At 38.9% G+C, this 26,532-nt stretch overlaps 1 protein-coding gene across 1 annotated transcript in view; it reads left to right on the top strand.

Annotated features, from left to right (window-relative positions):
* Window positions 1–26,532, top strand: part of LOC131951746 (cadherin-23) — a 73,967-nt gene that overhangs the window by 21,804 nt on the left and 25,631 nt on the right. Inside the window, exons 13-28 of the mRNA XM_059314129.1 lie at window positions 1,009–1,209; window positions 1,634–1,723; window positions 1,838–1,897; window positions 1,940–2,107; window positions 7,468–7,629; window positions 8,268–8,335; window positions 10,558–10,681; window positions 11,234–11,353; window positions 12,692–12,852; window positions 14,160–14,238; window positions 15,807–15,879; window positions 16,109–16,287; window positions 17,485–17,611; window positions 22,112–22,131; window positions 24,797–24,943; window positions 26,065–26,197. Coding sequence (XP_059170112.1) covers window positions 1,009–1,209; window positions 1,634–1,723; window positions 1,838–1,897; window positions 1,940–2,107; window positions 7,468–7,629; window positions 8,268–8,335; window positions 10,558–10,681; window positions 11,234–11,353; window positions 12,692–12,852; window positions 14,160–14,238; window positions 15,807–15,879; window positions 16,109–16,287; window positions 17,485–17,611; window positions 22,112–22,131; window positions 24,797–24,943; window positions 26,065–26,197 — 1,912 coding nt within the window. The remainder of the gene's footprint in view (window positions 1–1,008; window positions 1,210–1,633; window positions 1,724–1,837; window positions 1,898–1,939; window positions 2,108–7,467; window positions 7,630–8,267; window positions 8,336–10,557; window positions 10,682–11,233; window positions 11,354–12,691; window positions 12,853–14,159; window positions 14,239–15,806; window positions 15,880–16,108; window positions 16,288–17,484; window positions 17,612–22,111; window positions 22,132–24,796; window positions 24,944–26,064; window positions 26,198–26,532) is intronic.

The raw sequence follows: 26,532 nt of genomic DNA, 5'->3' as shown, positions 1-26,532 counted from the left end.
TTTTCCCAAAATCTCCAATGAACTAAAGACAGCTGGGATGACTTGGGAGACAGCCAATAGGACAAAATGGAAGTTATCCTGGAGGCCCCAAGCTCCACAAGAGTAAATAAGTCAAGTCAATATCTCCAGCAAATGTTGTAACTGAGGTTGAAATGTTTTCCTGCAATGTGTTTCTCCAGCAAATGTTGTATTGTAACTGAGGTTGAAATGTTTTCCTGCAATGTGTATCTCCAGCAAATGTTGTATTGTAACTGAGGTTGAAATGTTTTCCTGCAATGTGTTTCTCCAGCAAATGTTGTATTGTAACTGAGGTTGAAATGTTTTCCTGCAATGTGTTTCTCCAGCAAATGTTGTATTGTAACTGAGGTTGAAATGTTTTCCTGCAATGTGTATCTCCAGCAAATGTTGTATTGTAACTGAGGTTGAAATGTATTCCTGCAATGTGTTTCTCCAGCAAATGTTGTATTGTAACTGAGGTTGAAATGTTTTCCTGCAATGTGTTTCTCCAGCAAATGTTGTATTGTAACTGAGGTTGAAATGTTTTCCTGCAATGTGTATCTCCAGCAAATGTTGTATTGTAACTGAGGTTGAAATGTTTTCCTGCAATGTGTTTCTCCAGCAAATGTTGTATTGTAACTGAGGTTGAAATGTTTTCCTGCAATGTGTTTCTCCAGCAAATGTTGTATTGTAACTGAGGTTGAAATGTTTTCCTGCAATGTGTATCTCCAGCAAATGTTGTATTGTAACTGAGGTTGAAATGTATTCCTGCAATGTGTTTCTCCAGCAAATGTTGTATTGTAACTGAGGTTGAAATGTTTTCCTGCAATGTGTTTCTCCAGCAAATGTTGTATTGTAACTGAGGTTGAAATGTTTTCCTGCAATGTGTTTCTCCAGCAAATGTTGTATTGTAACTGAGGTTGAAATGTTTTCCTGCAATGTGTTTCTCCAGCAAATGTTGTAACTGAGGTTGAAATGTTTTCCTGCAATGTGTTTTGGTCCAACTTGCAGGCCACAGAACTGGACAAGACCAGCCTGAACAGGACCAATGCTACAGCTATTGGCAACTACAGCGTTTTTGTCACGGACATCAATGACAACCCACCACGCTTCAACCAGACCCAGTATAGCATCAATGTTACAGAGTTGGAGGGGGGAAGCTCTTCTATACAGATTGCCAACCTCCACATTATCTGTTCAGATCCTGATGCTGTAAGTAGCCAACCTTGACCTTGTCTGTACGAAGTATCCAACCTTCACCTTGTCTGTACAAAGTATCCATTCTTGACCTTGTCTGTACAAAGTATCCAACCTTGACCTTGTCTGTACAAAGTATCCAACCTTGACCTTGTCTGAACAAAGTATCCAACCTTGACCTTGTCTGTACAAAGTATCCATTCTTGACCTTGTCTGTACTAAGTATCCAACCTTGACCTTGTCTGTAAACAGTATCCAACCTTGACATTATCTGTTCAAAGTATCCAACCTTGACCTTGTCTGTACAAAGTATCCAACCTTGACCTTGTCTGAACAAAGTATCCAACCTTGACCTTGTCTGTTCAAAGTATCCAAAGTATGCAACCATTTCAGCTTGCCTTTCTTTGTGCTCCTACGAGAAGATTTGATTTAATTTCAGTCCCCCAATAACCAGTACACTATCAGCATAGTGAACCAGACGTTCCCAGCAGCGTACAGTGTTAGTCCTGATACCACATTCTCTGATTTGATTTAATTTCAGTCCCCCAATAACCAGTACACTATCAGCATAGTGAACCAGACGTTCCCAGCAGCGTACAGTGTTAGTCCTGATACCACATTCTCTGATTTGATTTAATTTCAGTCCCCCAATAACCAGTACACTATCAGCATAGTGAACCAGACGTTCCCAGCAGCGTACAGTGTTAGTCCTGATACCACATTCTCTGATTTGATTTAATTTCAGTCCCCCAATAACCAGTACACTATCAGCATAGTGAACCAGACGTTCCCAGCAGCGTACAGTGTTAGTCCTGATACCACATTCTCTGGCCTGGCTAATGTCTTCCTCAAGATTGACAAACCTGAGTACCTGGACTACGATAACCCACTGTATAGGGAGCAGACTGTTGTAGTAAGTCAACGCAAGCTTGTGATTTATTTATTTAGCTTGTGGCCCATGTGAACTTGATTTATTACAAGCTTTTATTTAACTCACTTCCTCGTCAGTCGTCAGTCTAGACCGAAACGCCAGAGTGAAAATTCTGACAGTTCTACTTGACCGATACGATTCACACTTGGCACGTGGGTCAAGACATGAAGACAATGCAATCTGAAATTAAATTTGACTTAATTGGATGCCTAATTAATTTTTTATGAATTAATTAAAATTTGGACCGAATTAGTAGGCATGTCTATCCAACCACACCACACGCGTCATCACCTTCAATAGCTGCGCCATCACGTTCAATGGCTGCGCCATCACGTTCAGTAGAGGCGCAATGTTTTTAGTCATGTAACTCTATTGTAAATAAAACATGTAAAGTACTGAAAAAAATTGATAAAAAACGTTTTAATAACAAGCTTTTATGTAATAATGCAATAATAAGTAGAAAATAAATTATAGACTACTATTTAAATAACTATAAAGAAAAGCATGGGTGTCTTCCTTAACATTAGTAAAGGTATCCAATAGATACTAAAGTGACCCATGCTTTTCTTTATAGTTATTTAAATAGTAGTCTATAATTTATTTTCTACTTTTTAGTGCATTATTACATAAAAGCTTGTTATTAAAACGTTTTTTTATCAATTTTTTTTTAGCTTGTGGCCCATGTGACCTTGATTTATTTAGCTTGTGGCCCATGTGAACTTGATTTATTTAGCTTGTGGCCCATGTGACCTTTATTTATTTAGCTTGTGGCCCGTGTGACCTTGATTTATTTAGCTTGTGGCCCATGTGACCTTGATTTATTTAGCTTGTGGCCCATGTGACCTTGATTTATTTAGCTTGTGGCCCATGTGACCTTGATTTATTTAGCTTGTGGCCCATGTGACCTTGATTTATTTAGCTTGTGACCCATGGGAACTTGATTTATTTAGCTTGTGGCCCATGTGAACTTGATTTATTTAGCTTGTGGCCCATGTGAACTTGATTTATTTAGCTTGTGGCCCATGTGACCTTGATTTATTTAGCTTGTGGCCCATGTGTACTTGATTTATTTAGCTTGTGGCCCATGTGACCTTGATTTATTTAGCTTGTGGCCCATGTGACCTTGATTTATTTAGCGTGTGGCCCATGTGACCTTGATTTATTTAGCTTGTGACCCATGTGACCTTGATTTATTTAGCTTGTGGTCCTTGTCAATGTGAACTTGATTTATTTAGCTTGTGGCCCATGTGACCTTGATTTATTTAGCTTGTAGTCCATGTGACCTTGATTTATTTAGCTTGTGGTCCATGTGACCTTGATTTATTTAGCTTGTGGTCCTTGTCAATGTAAACTTGATTTATTTAGCTTGTGGCCCATGTGAACTTGATTTATTTAGCTTGTGGCCCATGTGACCTTGATTTATTTAGCTTGTGGCCCGTGTGACCTTGATTTATTTAGCTTGTGGCCCATGTGACCTTGATTTATTTAGCTTGTGGCCCATGTGACCTTGATTTATTTAGCTTGTGGCCCATGTGACCTTGATTTATTTAGCTTGTGGCCCATGTGACCTTGATTTATTTAGCTTGTGACCCATGGGAACTTGATTTATTTAGCTTGTGGCCCATGTGACCTTGATTTATTTAGCTTGTGGCCCATGTGAACTTGATTTATTTAGCTTGTGGCCCATGTGACCTTGATTTATTTAGCTTGTGGCCCATGTGTACTTGATTTATTTAGCTTGTGGCCCATGTGACCTTGATTTATTTAGCTTGTGGCCCATGTGACCTTGATTTATTTAGCGTGTGGCCCATGTGACCTTGATTTATTTAGCTTGTGACCCATGTGACCTTGATTTATTTAGCTTGTGGTCCTTGTCAATGTGAACTTGATTTATTTAGCTTGTGGCCCATGTGACCTTGATTTATTTAGCTTGTGCTCCATGTGACCTTGATTTATTTAGCTTGTGGTCCATGTGACCTTGATTTATTTAGCTTGTGGTCCTTGTCAATGTAAACTTGATTTATTTAGCTTGTGGCCCATGTGAACTTGATTTATTTAGCTTGTGACCCATGTGACCTTGATTTATTTAGCTTGTGGTCCTTGTCAATGTGAACTTGATTTATTTAGCTTGTGGCCCATGTGACCTTGATTTATTTAGCTTGTAGTCCATGTGACCTTGATTTATTTAGCTTGTGGTCCATGTGACCTTGATTTATTTAGCTTGTGGTCCTTGTCAATGTAAACTTGATTTATTTAGCTTGTGGCCCATGTGAACTTGATTTATTTAGCTTGTGGCCCATGTGACCTTGATTTATTTAGCTTGTGGCCCGTGTGAACTTGATTTATTTAGCTTGTGGCCCATGTGACCTTGATTTATTTAGCTTGTGGCCCATGTGACCTTGATTTATTTAGCTTGTGGCCCATGTGACCTTGATTTATTTAGCTTGTGGCCCATGTGACCTTGATTTATTTAGCTTGTGACCCATGGGAACTTGATTTATTTAGCTTGTGGCCCATGTGACCTTGATTTATTTAGCTTGTGGCCCATGTGACCTTGATTTATTTAGCTTGTGGCCCATGTGACCTTGATTTATTTAGCTTGTGGCCCATGTGACCTTGATTTATTTAGCTTGTGGCCCATGTGACCTTGATTTATTTAGCTTGTGACCCATGGGAACTTGATTTATTTAGCTTGTGGCCCATGTGACCTTGATTTATTTAGCTTGTGGCCCATGTGAACTTGATTTATTTAGCTTGTGGCCCATGTGACCTTGATTTATTTAGCTTGTGGCCCATGTGTACTTGATTTATTTAGCTTGTGGCCCATGTGACCTTGATTTATTTAGCTTGTGGCCCATGTGACCTTGATTTATTTAGCGTGTGGCCCATGTGACCTTGATTTATTTAGCTTGTGACCCATGTGACCTTGATTTATTTAGCTTGTGGTCCTTGTCAATGTGAACTTGATTTATTTAGCTTGTGGTCCATGTGACCTTGATTTATTTAGCTTGTGGTCCATGTGACCTTGATTTATTTAGCTTGTGGTCCTTGTCAATGTAAACTTGATTTATTTAGCTTGTGGCCCATGTGAACTTGATTTATTTAGCTTGTGGCCCGTGTGACCTTGATTTATTTAGCTTGTGACCCATGTGAACTTGATTTATTTAGCTTGTGGCCCATGTGACCTTGATTTATTTAGCTTGTGGCCCATGTGAACTTGATTTATTTAGCTTGTGGCCCATGTGACCTTGATTTATTTAGCTTGTGGCCCATGTGACCTTGATTTATTTAGCGTGTGGCCCATGTGACCTTGATTTATTTAGCTTGTGACCCATGTGACCTTGATTTATTTAGCTTGTGGTCCTTGTCAATGTGAACTTGATTTATTTAGCTTGTGGCCCATGTGACCTTGATTTATTTAGCTTGTAGTCCATGTGACCTTGATTTATTTAGCTTGTGGTCCATGTGACCTTGATTTATTTAGCTTGTGGTCCTTGTCAATGTAAACTTGATTTATTTAGCTTGTGGCCCATGTGAACTTGATTTATTTAGCTTGTGGCCCATGTGACCTTGATTTATTTAGCTTGTGGCCCGTGTGACCTTGATTTATTTAGCTTGTGGCCCATGTGACCTTGATTTATTTAGCTTGTGGCCCATGTGACCTTGATTTATTTAGCTTGTGGCCCATGTGACCTTGATTTATTTAGCTTGTGGCCCATGTGACCTTGATTTATTTAGCTTGTGACCCATGGGAACTTGATTTATTTAGCTTGTGGCCCATGTGACCTTGATTTATTTAGCTTGTGGCCCATGTGAACTTGATTTATTTAGCTTGTGGCCCATGTGACCTTGATTTATTTAGCTTGTGGCCCATGTGTACTTGATTTATTTAGCTTGTGGCCCATGTGACCTTGATTTATTTAGCTTGTGGCCCATGTGACCTTGATTTATTTAGCGTGTGGCCCATGTGACCTTGATTTATTTAGCTTGTGACCCATGTGACCTTGATTTATTTAGCTTGTGGTCCTTGTCAATGTGAACTTGATTTATTTAGCTTGTGGCCCATGTGACCTTGATTTATTTAGCTTGTGCTCCATGTGACCTTGATTTATTTAGCTTGTGGTCCATGTGACCTTGATTTATTTAGCTTGTGGTCCTTGTCAATGTAAACTTGATTTATTTAGCTTGTGGCCCATGTGAACTTGATTTATTTAGCTTGTGGCCCATGTGACCTTGATTTATTTAGCTTGTGGCCCATGTGACCTTGATTTATTTAGCTTGTGGCCCGTGTGACCTTGATTTATTTAGCTTGTGGCCCATGTGAACTTGATTTATTTAGCTTGTGGCCCATGTGAACTTGATTTATTTAGCTTGTGGCCCATGTGAACTTGATTTATTTAGCTTGTGGCCCATGTGACCTTTATTTATTTAGCTTGTGGCCCATGTGACCTTGATTTATTTAGCTTGTGGCCCATGTGACCTTGATTTATTTAGCTTGTGGCCCATGTGAACTTGATTTATTTAGCGTGTGGCCCATGTGACCTTGATTTATTTAGCTTGTGACCCATGTGACCTTGATTTATTTAGCTTGTGGTCCTTGTCAATGTGAACTTGATTTATTTAGCTTGTGGCCCATGTGACCTTGATTTATTTAGCTTGTGGTCCATGTGACCTTGATTTATTTAGCTTGTGGTCCATGTGACCTTGATTTATTTAGCTTGTGGTCCTTGTCAATGTAAACTTGATTTATTTAGCTTGTGGCCCATGTGAACTTGATTTATTTAGCTTGTGGCCCGTGTGACCTTGATTTATTTAGCTTGTGACCCATGTGAACTTGATTTATTTAGCTTGTGGCCCATGTGACCTTGATTTATTTAGCTTGTGGCCCATGTGAACTTGATTTATTTAGCTTGTGGCCCATGTGACCTTGATTTATTTAGCTTGTGGCCCGTGTGACCTTGATTTATTAGCTTGTGGCCCATGTGAACTTGATTTATTTAGCTTGTGGCCCATGTGAACTTGATTTATTTAGCTTGTGGCCCATGTGAACTTGATTTATTTAGCTTGTGGCCCATGTGACCTTTATTTATTTAGCTTGTGGCCCATGTGACCTTGATTTATTTAGCTTGTGGCCCATGTGACCTTGATTTATTTAGCTTGTGGCCCATGTGAACTTGATTTATTTAGCTTGTGGCCCATATGACCTTGATTTATTTAGCTTGTGGCCCATGTGAACTTGATTTATTTAGCTTGTGGCCCATGTGAACTTGATTTATTTAGCTTGTGGCCCATGTGAACTTGATTTATTTAGCTTGTGGCCCATGTGACCTTGATTTATTTAGCTTGTGGCCCGTGAGACCAACACACCTGAACGTTACTCTGGCTCCACCACCATCAGCCTACATGTGACTGACGTCAATGACAACTCACCTGTCTTCAAGGAGGGGCTCTACACCTTAAATGTCAGTGAAAATGTTTCATCATACCAGTTTCCTGCCATCACTGTAAGTCTTTCAGTTTTTTCCTTTTACATTGTGCTCCATTAAATCAGTGTTTGATTAAGGTAGCAAAGCTAAAACTATTTGGTTCCTAGTGCTGGAACCTGCTTAGTTATCAGTGCTAAAACCTGTGTAATTGTCAGTACTAAAACCTGTATAATTGTCAGTGCTAAAACCTGTGTAATTGTCAGTGCTAAAGCCTGTATAATTGTTAGTGCTAAAGCCTGTATAATTGTCAGTACTAAAACCTGTATAATTGTCAGTGCTAAAACCTGTATAATTGTCAGTACTAAAACCTGTATAATTGTCAGTACTAAAACCTGTATAATTGTCAGTGCTAAAACCTGTATAATTGTCAGTGCTAAAACCTGTATAATTGTCAGTGCTAAAACCTGTGTAATTGTCAGTGCTAAAACCTGTGTAATTGTCAGTGCTAAAACCTGTGTAATTGTCAGTGCTAAAACCTGTGTAATTGTCAGTGCTAAAAGCTGTGTAATTGTTAGTGCTAAAACCTGTATAATTGTCAGTACTAAAACCTGTATAATTGTCAGTGCTAAAACCTGTATAATTGTCAGTGCTAAAACCTGTATAATTGTTAGTGCTAAAGCATGTATAATTGCTAGTGTTGAAACCTTTTTTGTCAGGCTACAGATAGAGACTCAGGGGATAACAAACTGATCACATACAGCCTATCTGGGGCAACAAGTAACTTGTAAGTCTTCTTTTATTTCTTTTCCACTATTTAGTTATCCACTGTCCACATTTTATCCGCTCCCCACATTTGTTAGTTCAACTAATAGACTCCACCCACTCCCCACATTTGTTAGTTCAACTAATAGACTCCACCCACTCCCCACATTTGTTAGTTCAACTACTAGACTCCACCCACTCCCCACATTTGTTAGTTCAACTACTAGACTCCACCCACTCCTTTAGTGCCCTGCTTTGATTAAGCATCTACCAACCAGCCAGCATTAAGGCTAGGTGCCGTACAAAATTTCGGTGTATTGGGAGCCCGATGTCGAATTTCAGTTTTGACCTAATTATTAAAATACATTCATTTCTAAACAAAAAAATGCATTCGTTATTACTAGAAAATAGTGTTTTGTATTTTAAAATAATTTTCTTGTGATGTGTATGTGCATGTTTTGTCTGTCTTTTCAATAAGACAGAGAAATTTGTGAAAGTTTGGTACTATAAAACGTACAGAAAATTAAAAATAACCACTACTTGTTATGCACCACCAGAAAGCTCTTTGTCTTCTCTACTTCGATATGGTATTTATATAGACCAATGAAATTTAACTATTTATTTTGAAATATTTGAATGACACACACTTTTTAGACAATTTTGACCTATATACTATATATAGATGAAAATTTTCCACTCGACCATTCTTCCGCAACAGTGTAAAATTCTATTGGCTGGCCTATTTTTACAAGCTAATGAAAATATTTCTGATTAGCTAGCTATTTTTAGTTTGACAGCTTCCTTCCGGAGTGTTGATATCAACAAACGAGCTACACATTGCATTCTCATTCTCTCAGTGGATTTGTTTCTGATGCTATTACATTTGTGAACATTCCTCGTAGATATTTAAATTTATTTGCAAATTCTATATATATTTGCTTGTTTAATGTGTAAATAAAAATCAATAATCAAAACCCTGATTTTATAAGCATTTATTGGGTAGTTTTTTTAAAAATTGAAGTTTTTACTCTTCTTTTGCGCTTTTCTCAAAATTACAAATTTGACACTTCAAATTGCTACTCCTCAGTTAGTTTTACTTGTATCTTAGTGAAACTTTACCTTATTAATCCACAGATACATACACATAACTTCTATGTTCAATTTCTATCAAAACTTGCTTTATTTTTATTTTAAAGCCAGAAATAAGCTACATTTGTGCACATTTTAGCGTTTTTTATCAGGTTGATAGAAATTTTTTTTAGAAAAAATAGTTGGCTTTTCTTAAAATGTGAAACATAGAACTTAATAAGTTTAAATCGCCCTATATAATGCGTGCATTTTGGTGTGTTTAGCACTTGTGGTTATAAAGCCTTAGCATTTTGAAAATCATAAACAAAAATCCAATATGGCGGCCGTTACCATGGCAACCATATGGTAAAATAGATTTGTATACCTTTTTTAAAAACAACTTTCAGTATATGTTATATGGGTAAAGTTTCAATGGATTAGCTTGAATAATAACGAAAAAGTGCATTTGGTGTAGCACCTAGCCTTAAATCCTCTTCTCTCTGTGTGAGCACTATAGCTTCCTTTGTTCCTTCTAGGTTCTCTCTGTGTGAGCACTATAGCTTCCTTTGTTCCCTCTAGGTTCTCTCTGTGTGAGCACTATAGCTTCCTTTGTTCCCTCTAGGTTCTCTCTGTGTGAGCACTATAGCTTCCTTTGTTCCCTCTAGGTTCTCTCTGTGTGAGCACTATAGCTTCCTTTATTCCCTCTAGTTCCTTTGTTCCCTCCAGTTCCTTTGTTCCCTCCAGTTCCATTGTTTCCTCTAGTTCCTTTGTTCCCTCTAGTTCCTTTGTTCCCTCCAGTTCCTTTGTTCCCTCCAGTTCCTTTGTTCCCTCCAGTTCCTTTGTTCCCTCTAGTTCCTTTGTTCCCTCCAGTTCCTTTGTTCCCCCCAGTTCCTTTGTTTCCTCTAGTTCCTTTGTTCCCTCTAGTTCCTTTGTTCCCTCCAGTTCCTTTGTTCCCTCCAGTTCCTTTGTTCCCTCCAGTTCCCTTGTTCCCTCTAGTTCCTTTGTTCCCTCCAGTTCCTTTGTTCCCCCCAGTTCCTTTGTTTCCTCTAGTTCCTTTGTTCCCTCTAGTTCCTTTGTTCCCTCCAGTTCCTTTGTTCCCTCCAGTTCCTTTGTTCCCTCTAGTTCCTTTGTACCCTCTAGTTCCTTTGTTCCCTCTAGTTCCTTTGTTCCCTCTAGGTTCTCCATCAACAATGAAACTGGTGTGGTCAGCCTGAGGGGTGCACTGGACTATGAGACCAACACGCAGTACGTGTTTCTTGTCTCAGCCACAGACCACGGCTCACCCCCTCGATCTAGCCAGGTAAAGTACACCTTTTTCAAACAGCAAACTAATGTTCTGATCTAGCCAGGTAAAGCACACCTTTTTCAAACAGCAAACTAATGTTCTGATCTAGCCAGGTAAAGCACACCTTTTTCAAACAGCAAACTAATGTTCTGATCTAGCCAGGTAAAGCACACCTTTTTCAAACAGCAAACTAATTTTTCTGATGTAGCCAATGTGTGAGGAACTAATGTTCTGATGTAGCCAGTGTGTGAGGAACTAATGTTCTGATGTAGCCAATGTGTGAAGAACTAATGTTCTGATGTAGCCAATGTGTGAGGAACTAATGTTCTGATGTAGCCAATGTGTGAGGAACTAATGTTCTGATGTAGCCAGTGTGTGAGGAACTAATGTTCTGATGTAGCCAGTGTGTGAAGAACTAATGTTCTGATGTAGCCAATGTGTGAGGAACTAATGTTCTGATGTAGCCAATGTGTGAAGAACTAATGTTTTGATGTAGCAAATGTGTGAGGAACTTATGTTTTGATGTAGCAAATGTGTGAGGAACTAATGTTCTGATTTCTCTCCTAGACGCAACTAGTGATTTATGTGCTGAATGTGAATGATGTGGCCCCAGTGTTCAGCCCACCATCCTACCAGACATCAGTCACAGAGAGTAGCCTTACTTTTTTAAACCCTGTTGTAGTTTATGTAAGTCTCAGTAGCCTTACTTTTTTAAACCCTGTCGTGGTTTATGTAAGTCACAGAGAGTAGCTTTACTTTTTTAAACCCTGTTGTAGTTTATGTAAGTCTCAGTAGCCTTACTTTTTTAAACCCTGTCGTGGTTTATGTAAGTCTTAGTAGCCTTACTTTTTTAAACCCTGTCATGGTTTATGTAAGTCTCAGAGAATAGCTTTACTTTTTTAAACCCTGTCATGGTTTATGTAAGTCTCAGAGAATAGCTTTACTTTTTTAAACCCTGTCATGGTTTATGTAAGTCTCAGAGAATAGCTTTACTTTTTTAAACCCTGTCGTAGTTTATGTAAGTCTCAGTAGCTTTACTTTTTTAAACCCTGTCGTGGTTTATGTAAGTCTCAGAGAGTAGCCTTACTTTTTTAAACCCTGTCGTAGTTTATGTAAGTCTCAGTAGCTTTACTTTTTTAAACCCTGTCGTAGTTTATGTAAGTCTCAGAGAATAGCTTTACTTTTTTAAACCCTGTCGTAGTTTATGTAAGTCTCAGAGAATAGCTTTACTTTTTTAAACCCTGTCGTAGTTTATGTAAGTCTCAGAAAATAGCTTTACTTTTTTAAACCCTGTCGTAGTTTATGTAAGTCTCAGAGAATAGCTTTACTTTTTTAAACCCTGTCGTAGTTTATGTAAGTCTCAGAGAATAGCTTTACTTTTTTAAACCCTGTCGTAGTTTATGTAAGTCTCAGAGAATAGCCTTACTTTTTTAAACCCTGTCGTAGTTTATGTGTTACCAATAGCTTCTTTTTGCCACTAATTTTCATATATTGGCTCTCTAATTAGCCCTATTATCCCCAGACCTCTCTAATTAGTCATGTTATCCCCAGACCTCTCTAATTAGTCATGTTAACCCCAGACCTCTCTAATTAGTCATGTTAAACCCAGACCTCTCTAATTAGTTATGTTAAACCCAGACCTCTCTAATTAGTTATGTTAACCCCAGACCTCTCTAATTAGTTATGTTAACCCCAGACCTCTCTAATTAGTCATGTAAACCCCAGACCTCTCTAATTATCCCTCTGATATCCCCAGACCTCTCTAATTAGCCCTATTATCCCCAGACCTCTCTAATTAGTCATGTTATCCCCAGACCTCTCTAATTAGTCATGTTATCCCCAGACCTCTCTAATTATCCCTCTGATATCCCCAGACCTCTCTAATTATCCCTCTGATATTCCCAGACCTCTCTAATTAGTCATGTTATCCCCAGACCTCTCTAATTAGTCATGTTATCCCCAGACCTCTCTAATTATCCCTCTGATATCCCCAGACCTCTCTAATTATCCCTCTGATATTCCCAGGCCTCAGACAATGAAGTAGGTACTAACATCACCTACAGGATCCTGAGTGGCGACCCCAACCAATCATTTGCTGTCAATGCTCTAACAGGAGAAGTAACTCTAGTGAAAAATTTAACCTTTGAAGATACTCCAGTCACCTCTACTGGCTCCCATACAGGAGTGTAAGGCTAAATCAGATTTGACTTGACACCATTAGACTGATGGATCTAGATTTGACTTGACACCATTAGACTGATGGATCTAGATTTGACTTGACACCATTAGACTAATGGATCTAGATTTGACTTGGCACCATCAGGCTGATGGATCTAAATTTGACTTGACACCATTAGACTGATGGATCTAGATTTGACTTGACACCATTAGACTGATGGATCTAGATTTGACTTGACACCATTAGACTGATGGATCTAGATTTGACTTGACACCATCACGCTGATGGATCTAGATTTGACTTGACACCATTAGACTAATGGATCTAGATTTGACTTGACACCATTAGACTGATGGATCTAGATTTGACTTGACACCATCACGCTGATGGATCTAGATTTGACTTGACACCATTAGACTAATGGATCTAGATTTGACTTGACACCATTAGACTAATGGATCTAGATTTGACTTGACACCATTAGACTGATGGATCTAGATTTGACTTGACACCATCACGCTGATGGATCTAGATTTGACTTGACACCATTAGACTAATGGATCTAGATTTGACTTGACACCATTAGACTGATGGATCTAGATTTGACTTGACACCATCACGCTGATGGATCTAGATTTGACTTGACACCATTAGACTGATGGATCTAGATTTGACTTGACACCATCACGCTGATGGATCTAGATTTGACTTGACACCATTAGACTGATGGATCTAGATTTGACTTGACACCATTAGACTGATGGATCTAGATTTGACTTGACACCATTAGACTGATGGATCTAGATTTGACTTGACACCATTAGACTGATGGATCTAGATTTGACTTGACACCATTAGACTGATGGATCTAGATTTGACTTGACACCATTAGACTAATGGATCTAGATTTGACTTGACACCATTAGACTGATGGATCTAGATTTGACTTGACACCATCAAACTGATGGATCTAGATTTGACTTGACACCATTAGACTGATGGATCTAGATTTGACTTGACACCATCAAACTGATGGATCTAGATTTGACTTGACACCATTAGACTGATGGATCTAGATTTGACTTGACACCATTAGACTGATGGATCTAGATTCGACTTGACACCATCATGCTGATGGATCTAGATTTGACTTGACACCATCAAACTGATGGATCTAAATTTGACTTGACACCATTAGACTGATGGATCTAGATTTGACTTGACACCATTAGACTAATGGATCTAGATTTGACTTGACACTATTAGACTGATGGAATTTTCCACTAAGCTGCTACCCTACCGTTGATGTTGCAGGTACACCGTAGTGATTGAAGCCTCTGACAATGGTCAGCCCCCACTCAAAGCTACAGCTCAAGTCAGGGTCTCCATAATTGTAAGTCATTTTGTCAGGCTCTCCCTAATTGTCTTATCAAGTCAGGCTCTCCATAATTGTAAGGCTTTTTTTACCTTCTTACTTAACTGACTTGGGAAAATACTCAAAACCTACAGCACCAAAAAGTCCAATCTTTACAGCATCTTTACCTAAACCAAAAAGTCCAATCTTTACAGCTTCTTTACCTAAAACAAAAAGTCCAATCTTTACAGCATCTTTACCTAAACCAAAAAGTCCAATCTTTACAGCATCTTTACCTAAACCAAAAAGTCCAATCATTACAGCATCTTCACCTAAACCAAAAAGTCCAATCTTTACAGCTTCTTTACCTAAAACAAAAAGTCCAATCTTTACAGCATCTTTACCTAAAACAAAAAGTCCAATCTTTACAGCATCTTTACCTAAACCAAAAAGTCCAATCTTTACAGCATCTTTACCTAAACCAAAAAGTCCAATCATTACAGCATCTTCACCTAAACCAAAAAGTCCAATCTTTACAGCATCTTCACCTAAACCAGATTGACCCTTATTTTATCCCATTGTTTAGTATTTCCCCTTTAGCCTCAATGTTACCTCAACTTGCCCAAGATCTTATATTCTCCCCTGTGCCCTAGATGTTGTATGCCCTTTGGCCTACATATTTGGTCTAGATGTTATTATCTGACCATTGGTCTAGATGTTATTATCTGACCATTGGTCTAGATGTTATTATCTGCCCTTTGGTCTAGATGTCATTATCTGCCCTTTGGCCTACATATTTTTATTTGTCCATTTGGCCTAGATGTTATTATCTGCCCTTTGGTCTAGATGTTATTATCTGCCCTTTGGTCTAGATGTTATTATCTGCCCTTTGGTCTAGATGTTATTATCTGCCCTTTGGTCTAGATGTTATTATCTGCCCTTTGGTCTAGATGTTATTATCTGCCCTTTGGTCTAGATGTTATTATCTGCCCTTTGGTCTAGATGTTATTATCTGCCCTTTGGTCTAGATGTTATTATCTGCCCTTTGGTCTAGATGTTATTATCTGCCCTTTGGTCTAGATGTTATTATCTGACCATTGGTCTAGATGTTATTATCTGCCCTTTGATCTAGATGTTATTATCTGACCATTGGTCTAGATGTTATTATCTGCCCTTTGATCTAGATGTTATTATCTGACCATTGGTCTAGATGTTATTATCTGCCCTTTGGTCTAGATGTCATTATCTGCCCTTTGGCCTACATATTTTTATTTGTCCATTTGGCCTAGATGTTATTATCTGCCCTTTGGTCTAGATGTTATTATCTGCCCTTTGGTCTAGATGTTATTATCTGCCCTTTGGTCTAGATGTTATTATCTGCCCTTTGGTCTAGATGTTATTATCTGCCCTTTGATCTAGATGTTATTATCTGACCATTGGTCTAGATGTTATTATCTGCCCTTTGGTCTAGATGTTATTATCTGCCCTTTGATCTAGATGTTATTATCTGCCCTTTGGTCTAGATGTTATTATCTGCCCTTTGGTCTAGATGTTATTATCTGCCCTTTGATCTAGATGTTATTATCTGCCCTTGTGTTTGTCTCCAGGATGAGAACAATCACTCCCCAGTGTTTCAAGTCACCAACATCAATAAAGAGTTGTCTGAACTTGCTCCAGCAGGTAATATCTTCTTACCACCATCTGTAACATTTATCTGCTTACTTAGCCATTTGTAACAACTAGTTAACTGTAGGTACCAGTGAACATTTGATGGAGAGAATATTGATTGTAGGTACCTGTAAACATTTGATGGAGAGAATATTGATTGTAGGTACCTGTGAACATTTGATGGAGAGAATATTGATTGCAGATACCTGTGAACATTTGATGGAGAGAATATTGATTGCAGGTACTCTGGTGGCCAAGCTGAACGCCACGGATGCTGACAGTGGAGACTTTGGTAAAATTACGTACCGTATCGGTGCTGGGCAGTCTGACAGTTTTTTTGTCAACGAGACAACAGGCACTGTGACCGTCAACTCCAACAACTCGTTTGACTATAATGTCAAGAACAACTACATACTTATAGTAAGCTTTGATGCAAACTTTTGAGTTGTCTGCATATGTATTGGCTACTTCAGAACATCTTTAACTTTTGTCAGTGGTGGATCATCTCTATAACTTTTGTCAGTATTAGATCACCTCTATAACTTTTGTCAGTATTAGATCATCTCTTTAACTTTTGTCAGTATTAGATCATCTCTATAACTTTTGTCAGTATTAGATCACCTCTATAACTTTTGTCAGTGGTGGATCATCTCTATAACTTTTGTCAGTATTAGATCACCTCTATAACTTTTGTCAGTATTAGATCACCTCTATAACTTTTGTCAGTGGTGGATCATCTCTATAACTTTTGTCAGTATTAGATCACCTCTATAACTTTTGTCAGTATTAGATCATCTCAACTTTTGTCAGTATTAGATCATCTCTATAACTTTTGTCAGTATTAGATCATCTCTATACCTTTTGTCAGTATTAGATCATCTCTATAACTTTTGTCAGTATTAGATCACCTCTATAACTTTTGTCAGTATTAGATCACCTCTATAACTTTTGTCAGTATTAGATCACCTCTATAACTTTTGTCAGTATTAGATCATCTCTATAACTTTTGTCAGTATTAGATCACCTCTATAACTTTTGTCAATATTGGATCATCTCAACTTTTGTCAGTATTAGATCATCTCTATAACTTTTGTCAGTATTAGATCACCTCTATAACTTTTGTCAGTATTAGATCACCTCTATAACTTTTGTCAGTGGTGGATCATCTCTTTAACTTTTGTCAATATTAGATCATCTCTTTAACTTTTGTCAATATTAGATCATCTCTATAACTTTTGTCAGTATTAGATCACCTCTATAACTTTTGTCAGTATTAGATCACCTCTATAACTTTTGTCAGTATTAGATCACCTCTATAACTTTTGTCAATATTGGATCATCTCTATAACTTTTGTCAATATTAGATCATCTCTTTAACTTTTGTCAATATTAGATCATCTCTATAACTTTTGTCAGTATTAGATCACCTCTATAACTTTTGTCAGTATTAGATCACCTCTATAACTTTTGTCAGTATTAGATCACCTCTATAACTTTTGTCAGTGGTGGATCATCTCTATAACTTTTGTCAGTATTAGATCATCTCTATAACTTTTGTCAGTATTAGATCACCTCTAACTTTTGTCAGTATTAGATCATCTCTCTACCTTTCAACAGATCTATGCCACAGATGGGGGTGTGCCACAAAAGACAGCAACAGCCACCATTACTGTTACAATCTTGGATGCCAACAACAAAAACCCAACTTTTGGGATGCTCATCTACTCTCGTGAGGTTGACGAAAGTAAGTCCTCAACACATGATGATCAGGTAGATGAAAATGTATCAACAGATGATGGAGATAATTCTAGAGTGCAGTGGTTCTTAATCTGGGTTAGATCAAGGAGTCAATTTCTGGGGTTCAGCGGAGGTCAAGACACACAGCATACTCAAATGATTCTTGCAGGGCTGCCTACTTGTACGGTTTTGCTCATAATTTTACGATTTTTACACACAGGTTACAGAATTATGATTATGCCACAAAGATTATGCTTTTGCCTTCAGTAGAGATCAAAATCGTCTTAGCGGCGAATTTTTTTTTTCTTGTGGTAAAACTTAATGTTCCCGGCCTGAGTTTTAGACTAGATTTAAATTATGTAGTCACAGTTTCAACTGTGTTATCCCACTCGATGGTTTCAAGCATCTTCTGTAATAATCCCCCTCCCCCATCCCTTCCCACCAATGTCATGTTAGGCGGTAGTCGTTGCTAAGTTGTGAACTTTATTGACTCCTCAAATAGTCTGTGGTCTTGGCTTGGTCATTGGACGTCTGGTCTCGCCAGGAAAATATCTCTATTAAAATTAAACCTACCTCTAGGAGTACTCTTTCAAAAAATAAAATAATAAATTATGTGAGCGTAGGTTTATACTTATTTAAAAAATGATTTGGGTGTGGGTAAAATGCTAGATGGGAAAGGGCGAGACATAGCTGCAGTGGAATTATGGGTAAAACTAGCCAGACATAATTTATGTTGTTTGAGATGTGTGAGAAGAAAAGTTTTTACTAAACAACTAGATCTAGGCCCATCTAGATAACCTTTTGTTCTAGATATTACTTAGATAAAATCAAGATTTAAAAAAAGCAATTCAACAAGAGATGTGCTAATTCTAAACATCATCACCCATAGGCCTCTCACGTTTTCTTCTGACACTGTCAAGGGGTCACTGAGTTCACATTGGTTTAAATATCGGTACTGTAGGCCTATAGCATACGTCATACTACTCATAGCAAGAACAATTCTTATTTGAGATTTTCCGTTGTCGCCTCAAACGCTTAGTTTCGTAGCGCTTTTTAGAAAAATCAATTTCTTTAAAATAAAAGCTAGCATGTGTAACGTAACGTCATCATAACGCTAATAAGTTTTTCAATAATATAAAATAAGTCTTCTTTAAATTGTATTAAAAATGCAAAAAAATACTGAAAGTTAAGGACAGATGTCAATTATTACGGAAAATCTGTGATCTTCTTACGGAAGATTTTTTTGGGGTCGGCAACTCTGTTCATGATCAGATTTTGTCAGTGCAGACAAAAGGACTCTTAAGAAGCATTTGGTGAATGTACCTATAAAATGGCGGGGTTTGGTACCTCCAAAAAGGTTAAAAACCACTACTGTAGTGTTGACCTATGTTTGTTACAGAAACTGCCATCAATGCTGTAGTGTGACCTATGTTTGTTACAGAAACTGCCATCAATACTGTAGTGTGACCTATGTTTGTTACAGAAACTGCCATCAATACTGTAGTGTGACCTATGTTTGTTACAGAAACTGCCATCAATACTGTAGTGTGACCTATGTTTGTTACAGAAACTGCCATCAATGCTGTAGTGTGACCTATGTTTGTTACAGAAACTCCCATCAATACTGTAGTGTGACCTATGTTTGTTACAGAAACTGCCATCAATACTGTAGTGTGACCTATGTTTGTTACAGAAACTGCCATCAATACTGTAGTGTGACCTATGTTTGTTACAGAAACTGCCATCAATACTGTAGTGTGACCTATGTTTGTTACAGAAACTGCCATCAATGCTGTAGTGTGACCTATGTTTGTTACAGAAACTCCCATCAATACTGTAGTGTGACCTATGTTTGTTACAGAAACTGCCATCAATACTGTAGTGTGACCTATGTTTGTTACAGAAACTGCCATCAATGCTGTAGTGTGACCTATGTTTGTTACAGAAACTGCCATCAATGCTGTAGTGTGACCTATGTTTGTTACAGAAACTGCCATCAATGCTGTAGTGTGACCTATGTTTGTTACAGAAACTCCCATCAATGCTGTAGTGTGACCTATGTTTGTTACAGAAACTGCCATCAATGCTGTAGTGTGACCTATGTTTGTTACAGAAACTGCCATCAATACTGTAGTGTGACCTATGTTTGTTACAGAAACTGCCATCAATACTGTAGTGTGACCTATGTTTGTTACAGAAACTGCCATCAATGCTGTAGTGTGACCTATGTTTGTTACAGAAACTCCCATCAATACTGTAGTGTGACCTATGTTTGTTACAGAAACTGCCATCAATGCTGTAGTGTGACCTATGTTTGTTACAGAAACTGCCATCAATACTGTAGTGTGACCTATGTTTGTTACAGAAACTCCCATCAATACTGTAGTGTGACCTATGTTTGTTACAGAAACTGCCATCAATACTGTAGTGTGACCTATGTTTGTTACAGAAACTCCCATCAATACTGTAGTGTGACCTATGTTTGTTACAGAAACTGCCATCAATACTGTAGTGTGACCTATGTTTGTTACAGAAACTCCCATCAATACTGTAGTGTGACCTATGTTTGTTACAGAAACTGCCATCAATACTGTTGTGTGACCTATGTTTGTTACAGAAACTGCCATCAATACTGTAGTGTGACCTATGTTTGTTACAGAAACTCCCATCAATACTGTAGTGTGACCTATGTTTGTTACAGAAACTGCCATCAATGCTGTAGTGTGACCTATGTTTGTTACAGAAACTCCCATCAATACTGTAGTGTGACCTATGTTTGTTACAGAAACTGCCATCAATACTGTAGTGTGACCTATGTTTGTTACAGAAACTCCCATCAATACTGTAGTGTGACCTATGTTTGTTACAGAAACTGCCATCAATACTGTAGTGTGACCTATGTTTGTTACAGAAACTGCCATCAATGCTGTAGTGTGACCTATGTTTGTTACAGAAACTGCCATCAATACTGTAGTGTGACCTATGTTTGTTACAGAAACTCCCATCAATACTGTAGTGTGACCTATGTTTGTTACAGAAACTGCCATCAATGCTGTAGTGTGACCTATGTTTGTTACAGAAACTGCCATCAATACTGTAGTGTGACCTATGTTTGTTACAGAAACTGCCATCAATGCTGTAGTGTGACCTATGTTTGTTACAGAAACTGCCATCAATGCTGTAGTGTGACCTATGTTTGTTACAGAAACTGCCATCAATGCTGTAGTGTGACCTATGTTTGTTACAGAAACTGCCATCAATGCTGTAGTGTGACCTATGTTTGTTACAGAAACTGCCATCAATACTGTAGTGTGACCTATGTTTGTTACAGAAACTCCCATCAATACTGTAGTGTGACCTATGTTTGTTACAGAAACTCCCATCAATACTGTAGTGTGACCTATGTTTGTTACAGAAACTGCCATCAATACTGTAGTGTGACCTATGTTTGTTACAGAAACTGCCATCAATACTGTAGTGTGACCTATGTTTGTTACAGAAACTCCCATCAATACTGTAGTGTGACCTATGTTTGTTACAGAAACTGCCATCAATACTGTAGTGTGACCTATGTTTGTTACAGAAACTGCCATCAATGCTGTAGTGTGACCTATGTTTGTTACAGAAACTGCCATCAATGCTGTAGTGTGACCTATGTTTGTTACAGAAACTCCCATCAATACTGTAGTGTGACCTATGTTTGTTACAGAAACTGCCATCAATGCTGTAGTGTGACCTATGTTTGTTACAGAAACTCCCATCAATGCTGTAGTGTGACCTATGTTTGTTACAGAAACTGCCATCAATACTGTAGTGTGACCTATGTTTGTTACAGAAACTCCCATCAATACTGTAGTGTGACCTATGTTTGTTACAGAAACTGCCATCAATGCTGTAGTGTGACCTATGTTTGTTACAGAAACTGCCATCAATACTGTAGTGTGACCTATGTTTGTTACAGAAACTCCCATCAATACTGTAGTGTGACCTATGTTTGTTACAGAAACTGCCATCAATACTGTAGTGTGACCTATGTTTGTTACAGAAACTCCCATCAATACTGTAGTGTGACCTATGTTTGTTACAGAAACTGCCATCAATACTGTAGTGTGACCTATGTTTGTTACAGAAACTCCCATCAATACTGTAGTGTGACCTATGTTTGTTACAGAAACTGCCATCAATACTGTAGTGTGACCTATGTTTGTTACAGAAACTCCCATCAATGCTGTAGTGTGACCTATGTTTGTTACAGAAACTGCCATCAATACTGTAGTGTGACCTATGTTTGTTACAGAAACTGCCATCAATACTGTAGTGTGACCTATGTTTGTTACAGAAACTCCCATCAATACTGTAGTGTGACCTATGTTTGTTACAGAAACTGCCATCAATACTGTAGTGTGACCTATGTTTGTTACAGAAACTGCCATCAATACTGTAGTGTGACCTATGTTTGTTACAGAAACTGCCATCAATACTGTAGTGTGACCTATGTTTGTTACAGAAACTCCCATCAATACTGTAGTGTTGACCTATGTTTGTTACAGAAACTGCCATCAATGCTGTAGTGTGACCTATGTTTGTTACAGAAACTGCCATCAATACTGTAGTGTGACCTATGTTTGTTACAGAAACTGCCATCAATACTGTAGTGTGACCTATGTTTGTTACAGAAACTCCCATCAATGCTGTAGTGTGACCTATGTTTGTTACAGAAACTGCCATCAATACTGTAGTGTGACCTATGTTTGTTACAGAAACTGCCATCAATACTGTAGTGTGACCTATGTTTGTTACAGAAACTGCCATCAATGCTGTAGTGTGACCTATGTTTGTTACAGAAACTGCCATCAATACTGTAGTGTGACCTATGTTTGTTACAGAAACTGCCATCAATACTGTAGTGTGACCTATGTTTGTTACAGAAACTCCCATCAATACTGTAGTGTGACCTATGTTTGTTACAGAAACTGCCATCAATGCTGTAGTGTGACCTATGTTTGTTACAGAAACTCCCATCAATACTGTAGTGTGACCTATGTTTGTTACAGAAACTGCCATCAATGCTGTAGTGTGACCTATGTTTGTTACAGAAACTGCCATCAATGCTGTAGTGTGACCTATGTTTGTTACAGAAACTGCCATCAATGCTGTAGTGTGACCTATGTTTGTTACAGAAACTGCCATCAATACTGTAGTGTGACCTATGTTTGTTACAGAAACTGCCATCAATACTGTAGTGTGACCTATGTTTGTTACAGAAACTCCCATCAATACTGTAGTGTGACCTATGTTTGTTACAGAAACTCCCATCAATACTGTAGTGTGACCTATGTTTGTTACAGAAACTGCCATCAATGCTGTAGTGTGACCTATGTTTGTTACAGAAACTGCCATCAATACTGTAGTGTGACCTATGTTTGTTACAGAAACTGCCATCAATACTGTAGTGTGACCTATGTTTGTTACAGAAACTGCCATCAATGCTGTAGTGTGACCTATGTTTGTTACAGAAACTCCCATCAATACTGTAGTGTGACCTATGTTTGTTACAGAAACTGCCATCAATACTGTAGTGTGACCTATGTTTGTTACAGAAACTGCCATCAATGCTGTAGTGTGACCTATGTTTGTTACAGAAACTGCCATCAATGCTGTAGTGTGACCTATGTTTGTTACAGAAACTGCCATCAATGCTGTAGTGTGACCTATGTTTGTTACAGAAACTGCCATCAATACTGTAGTGTGACCTATGTTTGTTACAGAAACTCCCATCAATACTGTAGTGTGACCTATGTTTGTTACAGAAACTGCCATCAATACTGTAGTGTGACCTATGTTTGTTACAGAAACTGCCATCAATGCTGTAGTGTGACCTATGTTTGTTACAGAAACTGCCATCAATACTGTAGTGTGACCTATGTTTGTTACAGAAACTGCCATCAATACTGTAGTGTGACCTATGTTTGTTACAGAAACTCCCATCAATACTGTAGTGTGACCTATGTTTGTTACAGAAACTGCCATCAATACTGTAGTGTGACCTATGTTTGTTACAGAAACTCCCATCATTAATATAGAATGACCTATGTTTGTTACAGAAACTGCCATCAATGCTGTAGTGTGACCTATGTTTGTTACAGAAACTGCCATCAATACTGTAGTGTGACCTATGTTTGTTACAGAAACTGCCATCAATACTGTAGTGTGACCTATGTTTGTTACAGAAACTGCCATCAATACTGTAGTGTGACCTATGTTTGTTACAGAAACTCCCATCAATACTGTAGTGTGACCTATGTTTGTTACAGAAACTGCCATCAATGCTGTAGTGTGACCTATGTTTGTTACAGAAACTGCCATCAATACTGTAGTGTGACCTATGTTTGTTACAGAAACTGCCATCAATACTGTAGTGTGACCTATGTTTGTTACAGAAACTGCCATCAATACTGTAGTGTGACCTATGTTTGTTACAGAAACTCCCATCAATACTGTAGTGTGACCTATGTTTGTTACAGAAACTGCCATCAATACTGTAGTGTGACCTATGTTTGTTACAGAAACTGCCATCAATACTGTAGTGTGACCTATGTTTGTTACAGAAACTCCCATCAATACTGTAGTGTGACCTATGTTTGTTACAGAAACTGCCATCAATACTGTAGTGTGACCTATGTTTGTTACAGAAGCTCCCATCAATACTGTAGTGTGACCTATGTTTGTTACAGAAACTGCCATCAATGCTGTAGTGTGACCTATGTTTGTTACAGAAACTGCCATCAATACTGTAGTGTGACCTATGTTTGTTACAGAAACTGCCATCAATACTGTAGTGTGACCTATGTTTGTTACAGAAACTGCCATCAATACTGTAGTGTGACCTATGTTTGTTACAGAAACTCCCATCAATACTGTAGTGTGACCTATGTTTGTTACAGAAACTGCCATCAATACTGTAGTGTGACCTATGTTTGTTACAGAAACTGCCATCAATACTGTAGTGTGACCTATGTTTGTTACAGAAACTCCCATCAATACTGTAGTGTGACCTATGTTTGTTACAGAAACTGCCATCAATACTGTAGTGTGACCTATGTTTGTTACAGAAACTGCCATCAATACTGTAGTGTGACCTATGTTTGTTACAGAAACTGCCATCAATACTGTAGTGTGACCTATGTTTGTTACAGAAACTCCCATCAATACTGAAGTGTTGACAGTACCTGCCACTGATCTCGATACAAACGCACTCCTCAGCTACTACATCAGTGATGTGACAGCTTTTGACAGAAATGGCAACCAGCTGACATCCACCATTCCATACAACTACAAAGTGAGCCCTGACAGTGAGATATATATAGAGGAGAAAATGGTTTCTAGTTGAAGTGTGCATGAGTGGCATCACTGATGCCTGTATGTTTGTCAATGAGTACTTGTACAGGTTTGTTCACATTGCGGCAGGCGGGATGACCCTAGGTGTGATGTATAAACCCCAAGTTTACGTTGGGAACAAACTGGTTAGACAACCAGTGGGGCTCTGAGTGCCATCCCAGGTTTGATCTGGTCATTCATTATAGCAGCCCACCTGGTGTAGGGTGCTCCTTAAAATGAATGTAGGCTCCATAAAGCCCGGGGCACTGCGGTCACTAGATCGCCATATGAAGCCTTGATGCAGTTACTGTAGTAAACCTGGCATCCTGTGCAGGATGTCCAATCACAGACCCCAGGGGTTAATTGGCCTCTAGAGAACTCAGGGCGCCACACGGCAGTACCTCAGGGAAACTCCCCCACACGACACAGTACCTCAGGGGAACTCAGGGCGCCAAACGGCAGTACCTCAGGGAAACTCAGGGCGCCAAACGGCAGTACCTCAGGGAAACTCAGGGCGCCACACGACAGTACCTCAGGGAAATTCAAGGCTCCACACGACACAGTACCTCAGGGAAACTCAGGGCGCCACACGGCAGTACCTCAGGGGAACTCCGCCACAAGACACAGTACCTCAGGGGAACTCAGGTTGCCACACATAGTACCTCAGGGGAACTCCGCCACACGACAGTACCTCAGGGAAACTCCCCCACACGACACAGTACCTCAGGGAAACTCAGGGCGCCACACGGCAGTACCTCAGGGGAACTCCGCCACTTGACACAGTACCTCAGGGGAACTTAGGGTGCCACACGACACAGTATCTCAGGGGAACTCAAGGCTCCACATAACACAGTACCTCAGGGGAACTCCGCCACATGACACAGTATCTCAGGGGAACTCAAGGCTCCACACGACACAGTACCTCAGGGGCATTACCCAGCATATATTTTTAAAAATTTTGACGGCAGAACTTTTCTGACCAACTTTAGTTTGATTGGATGAAAGGTGCCGCAATGTGTGTTTATGTGTTCACCTACTTTCACTTGTTTACATTTAGAGTTTCACTAACAATTGTTTTTTTAGGATGCTTTTGGGGTCAGATCAAATGGTACAATTTTTGTGAAAGGAAGCTTAGACAAATCTCTGGCTCAGGAGATCAGGTTTCAGTTGGTTGTTAGAGACAACAACACACAGTTTGGTACAGGCATTGGAACCAGTGAGTAGACACACACACACAGTCATCTGTAGACACACACACAGTCATCTGTAGACACACAGTCACCTGTAGACACACACACAGTCATCTGTAGACACACAGTCATCTGTAGACACACACACACAGTCATCTGTAGACACACACACAGTCATCTGTAGACACACAGTCATCTGTAGACACACACACAGTCATCTGTAGACACACACACAGTCATTGTAGATACACACACACACACAGTAATCTGTAGACACACACACACACAGTCATCTGTAGACACACACACAGTCATTGTAGATACACACACACACACAGTCATCTGTAGACACACACAGTCA

Source organism: Physella acuta, unplaced genomic scaffold (genome assembly GCF_028476545.2).
Source record: "Physella acuta isolate Inbredline_101_S28 unplaced genomic scaffold, ASM2847654v3 ptg000824l, whole genome shotgun sequence".
NCBI lineage: Eukaryota > Metazoa > Mollusca > Gastropoda > Physidae > Physella > Physella acuta.
The sequence above is the reverse complement of the archived record's forward strand: the minus strand, read 5'-3'. Positions and strand labels throughout refer to the sequence as shown.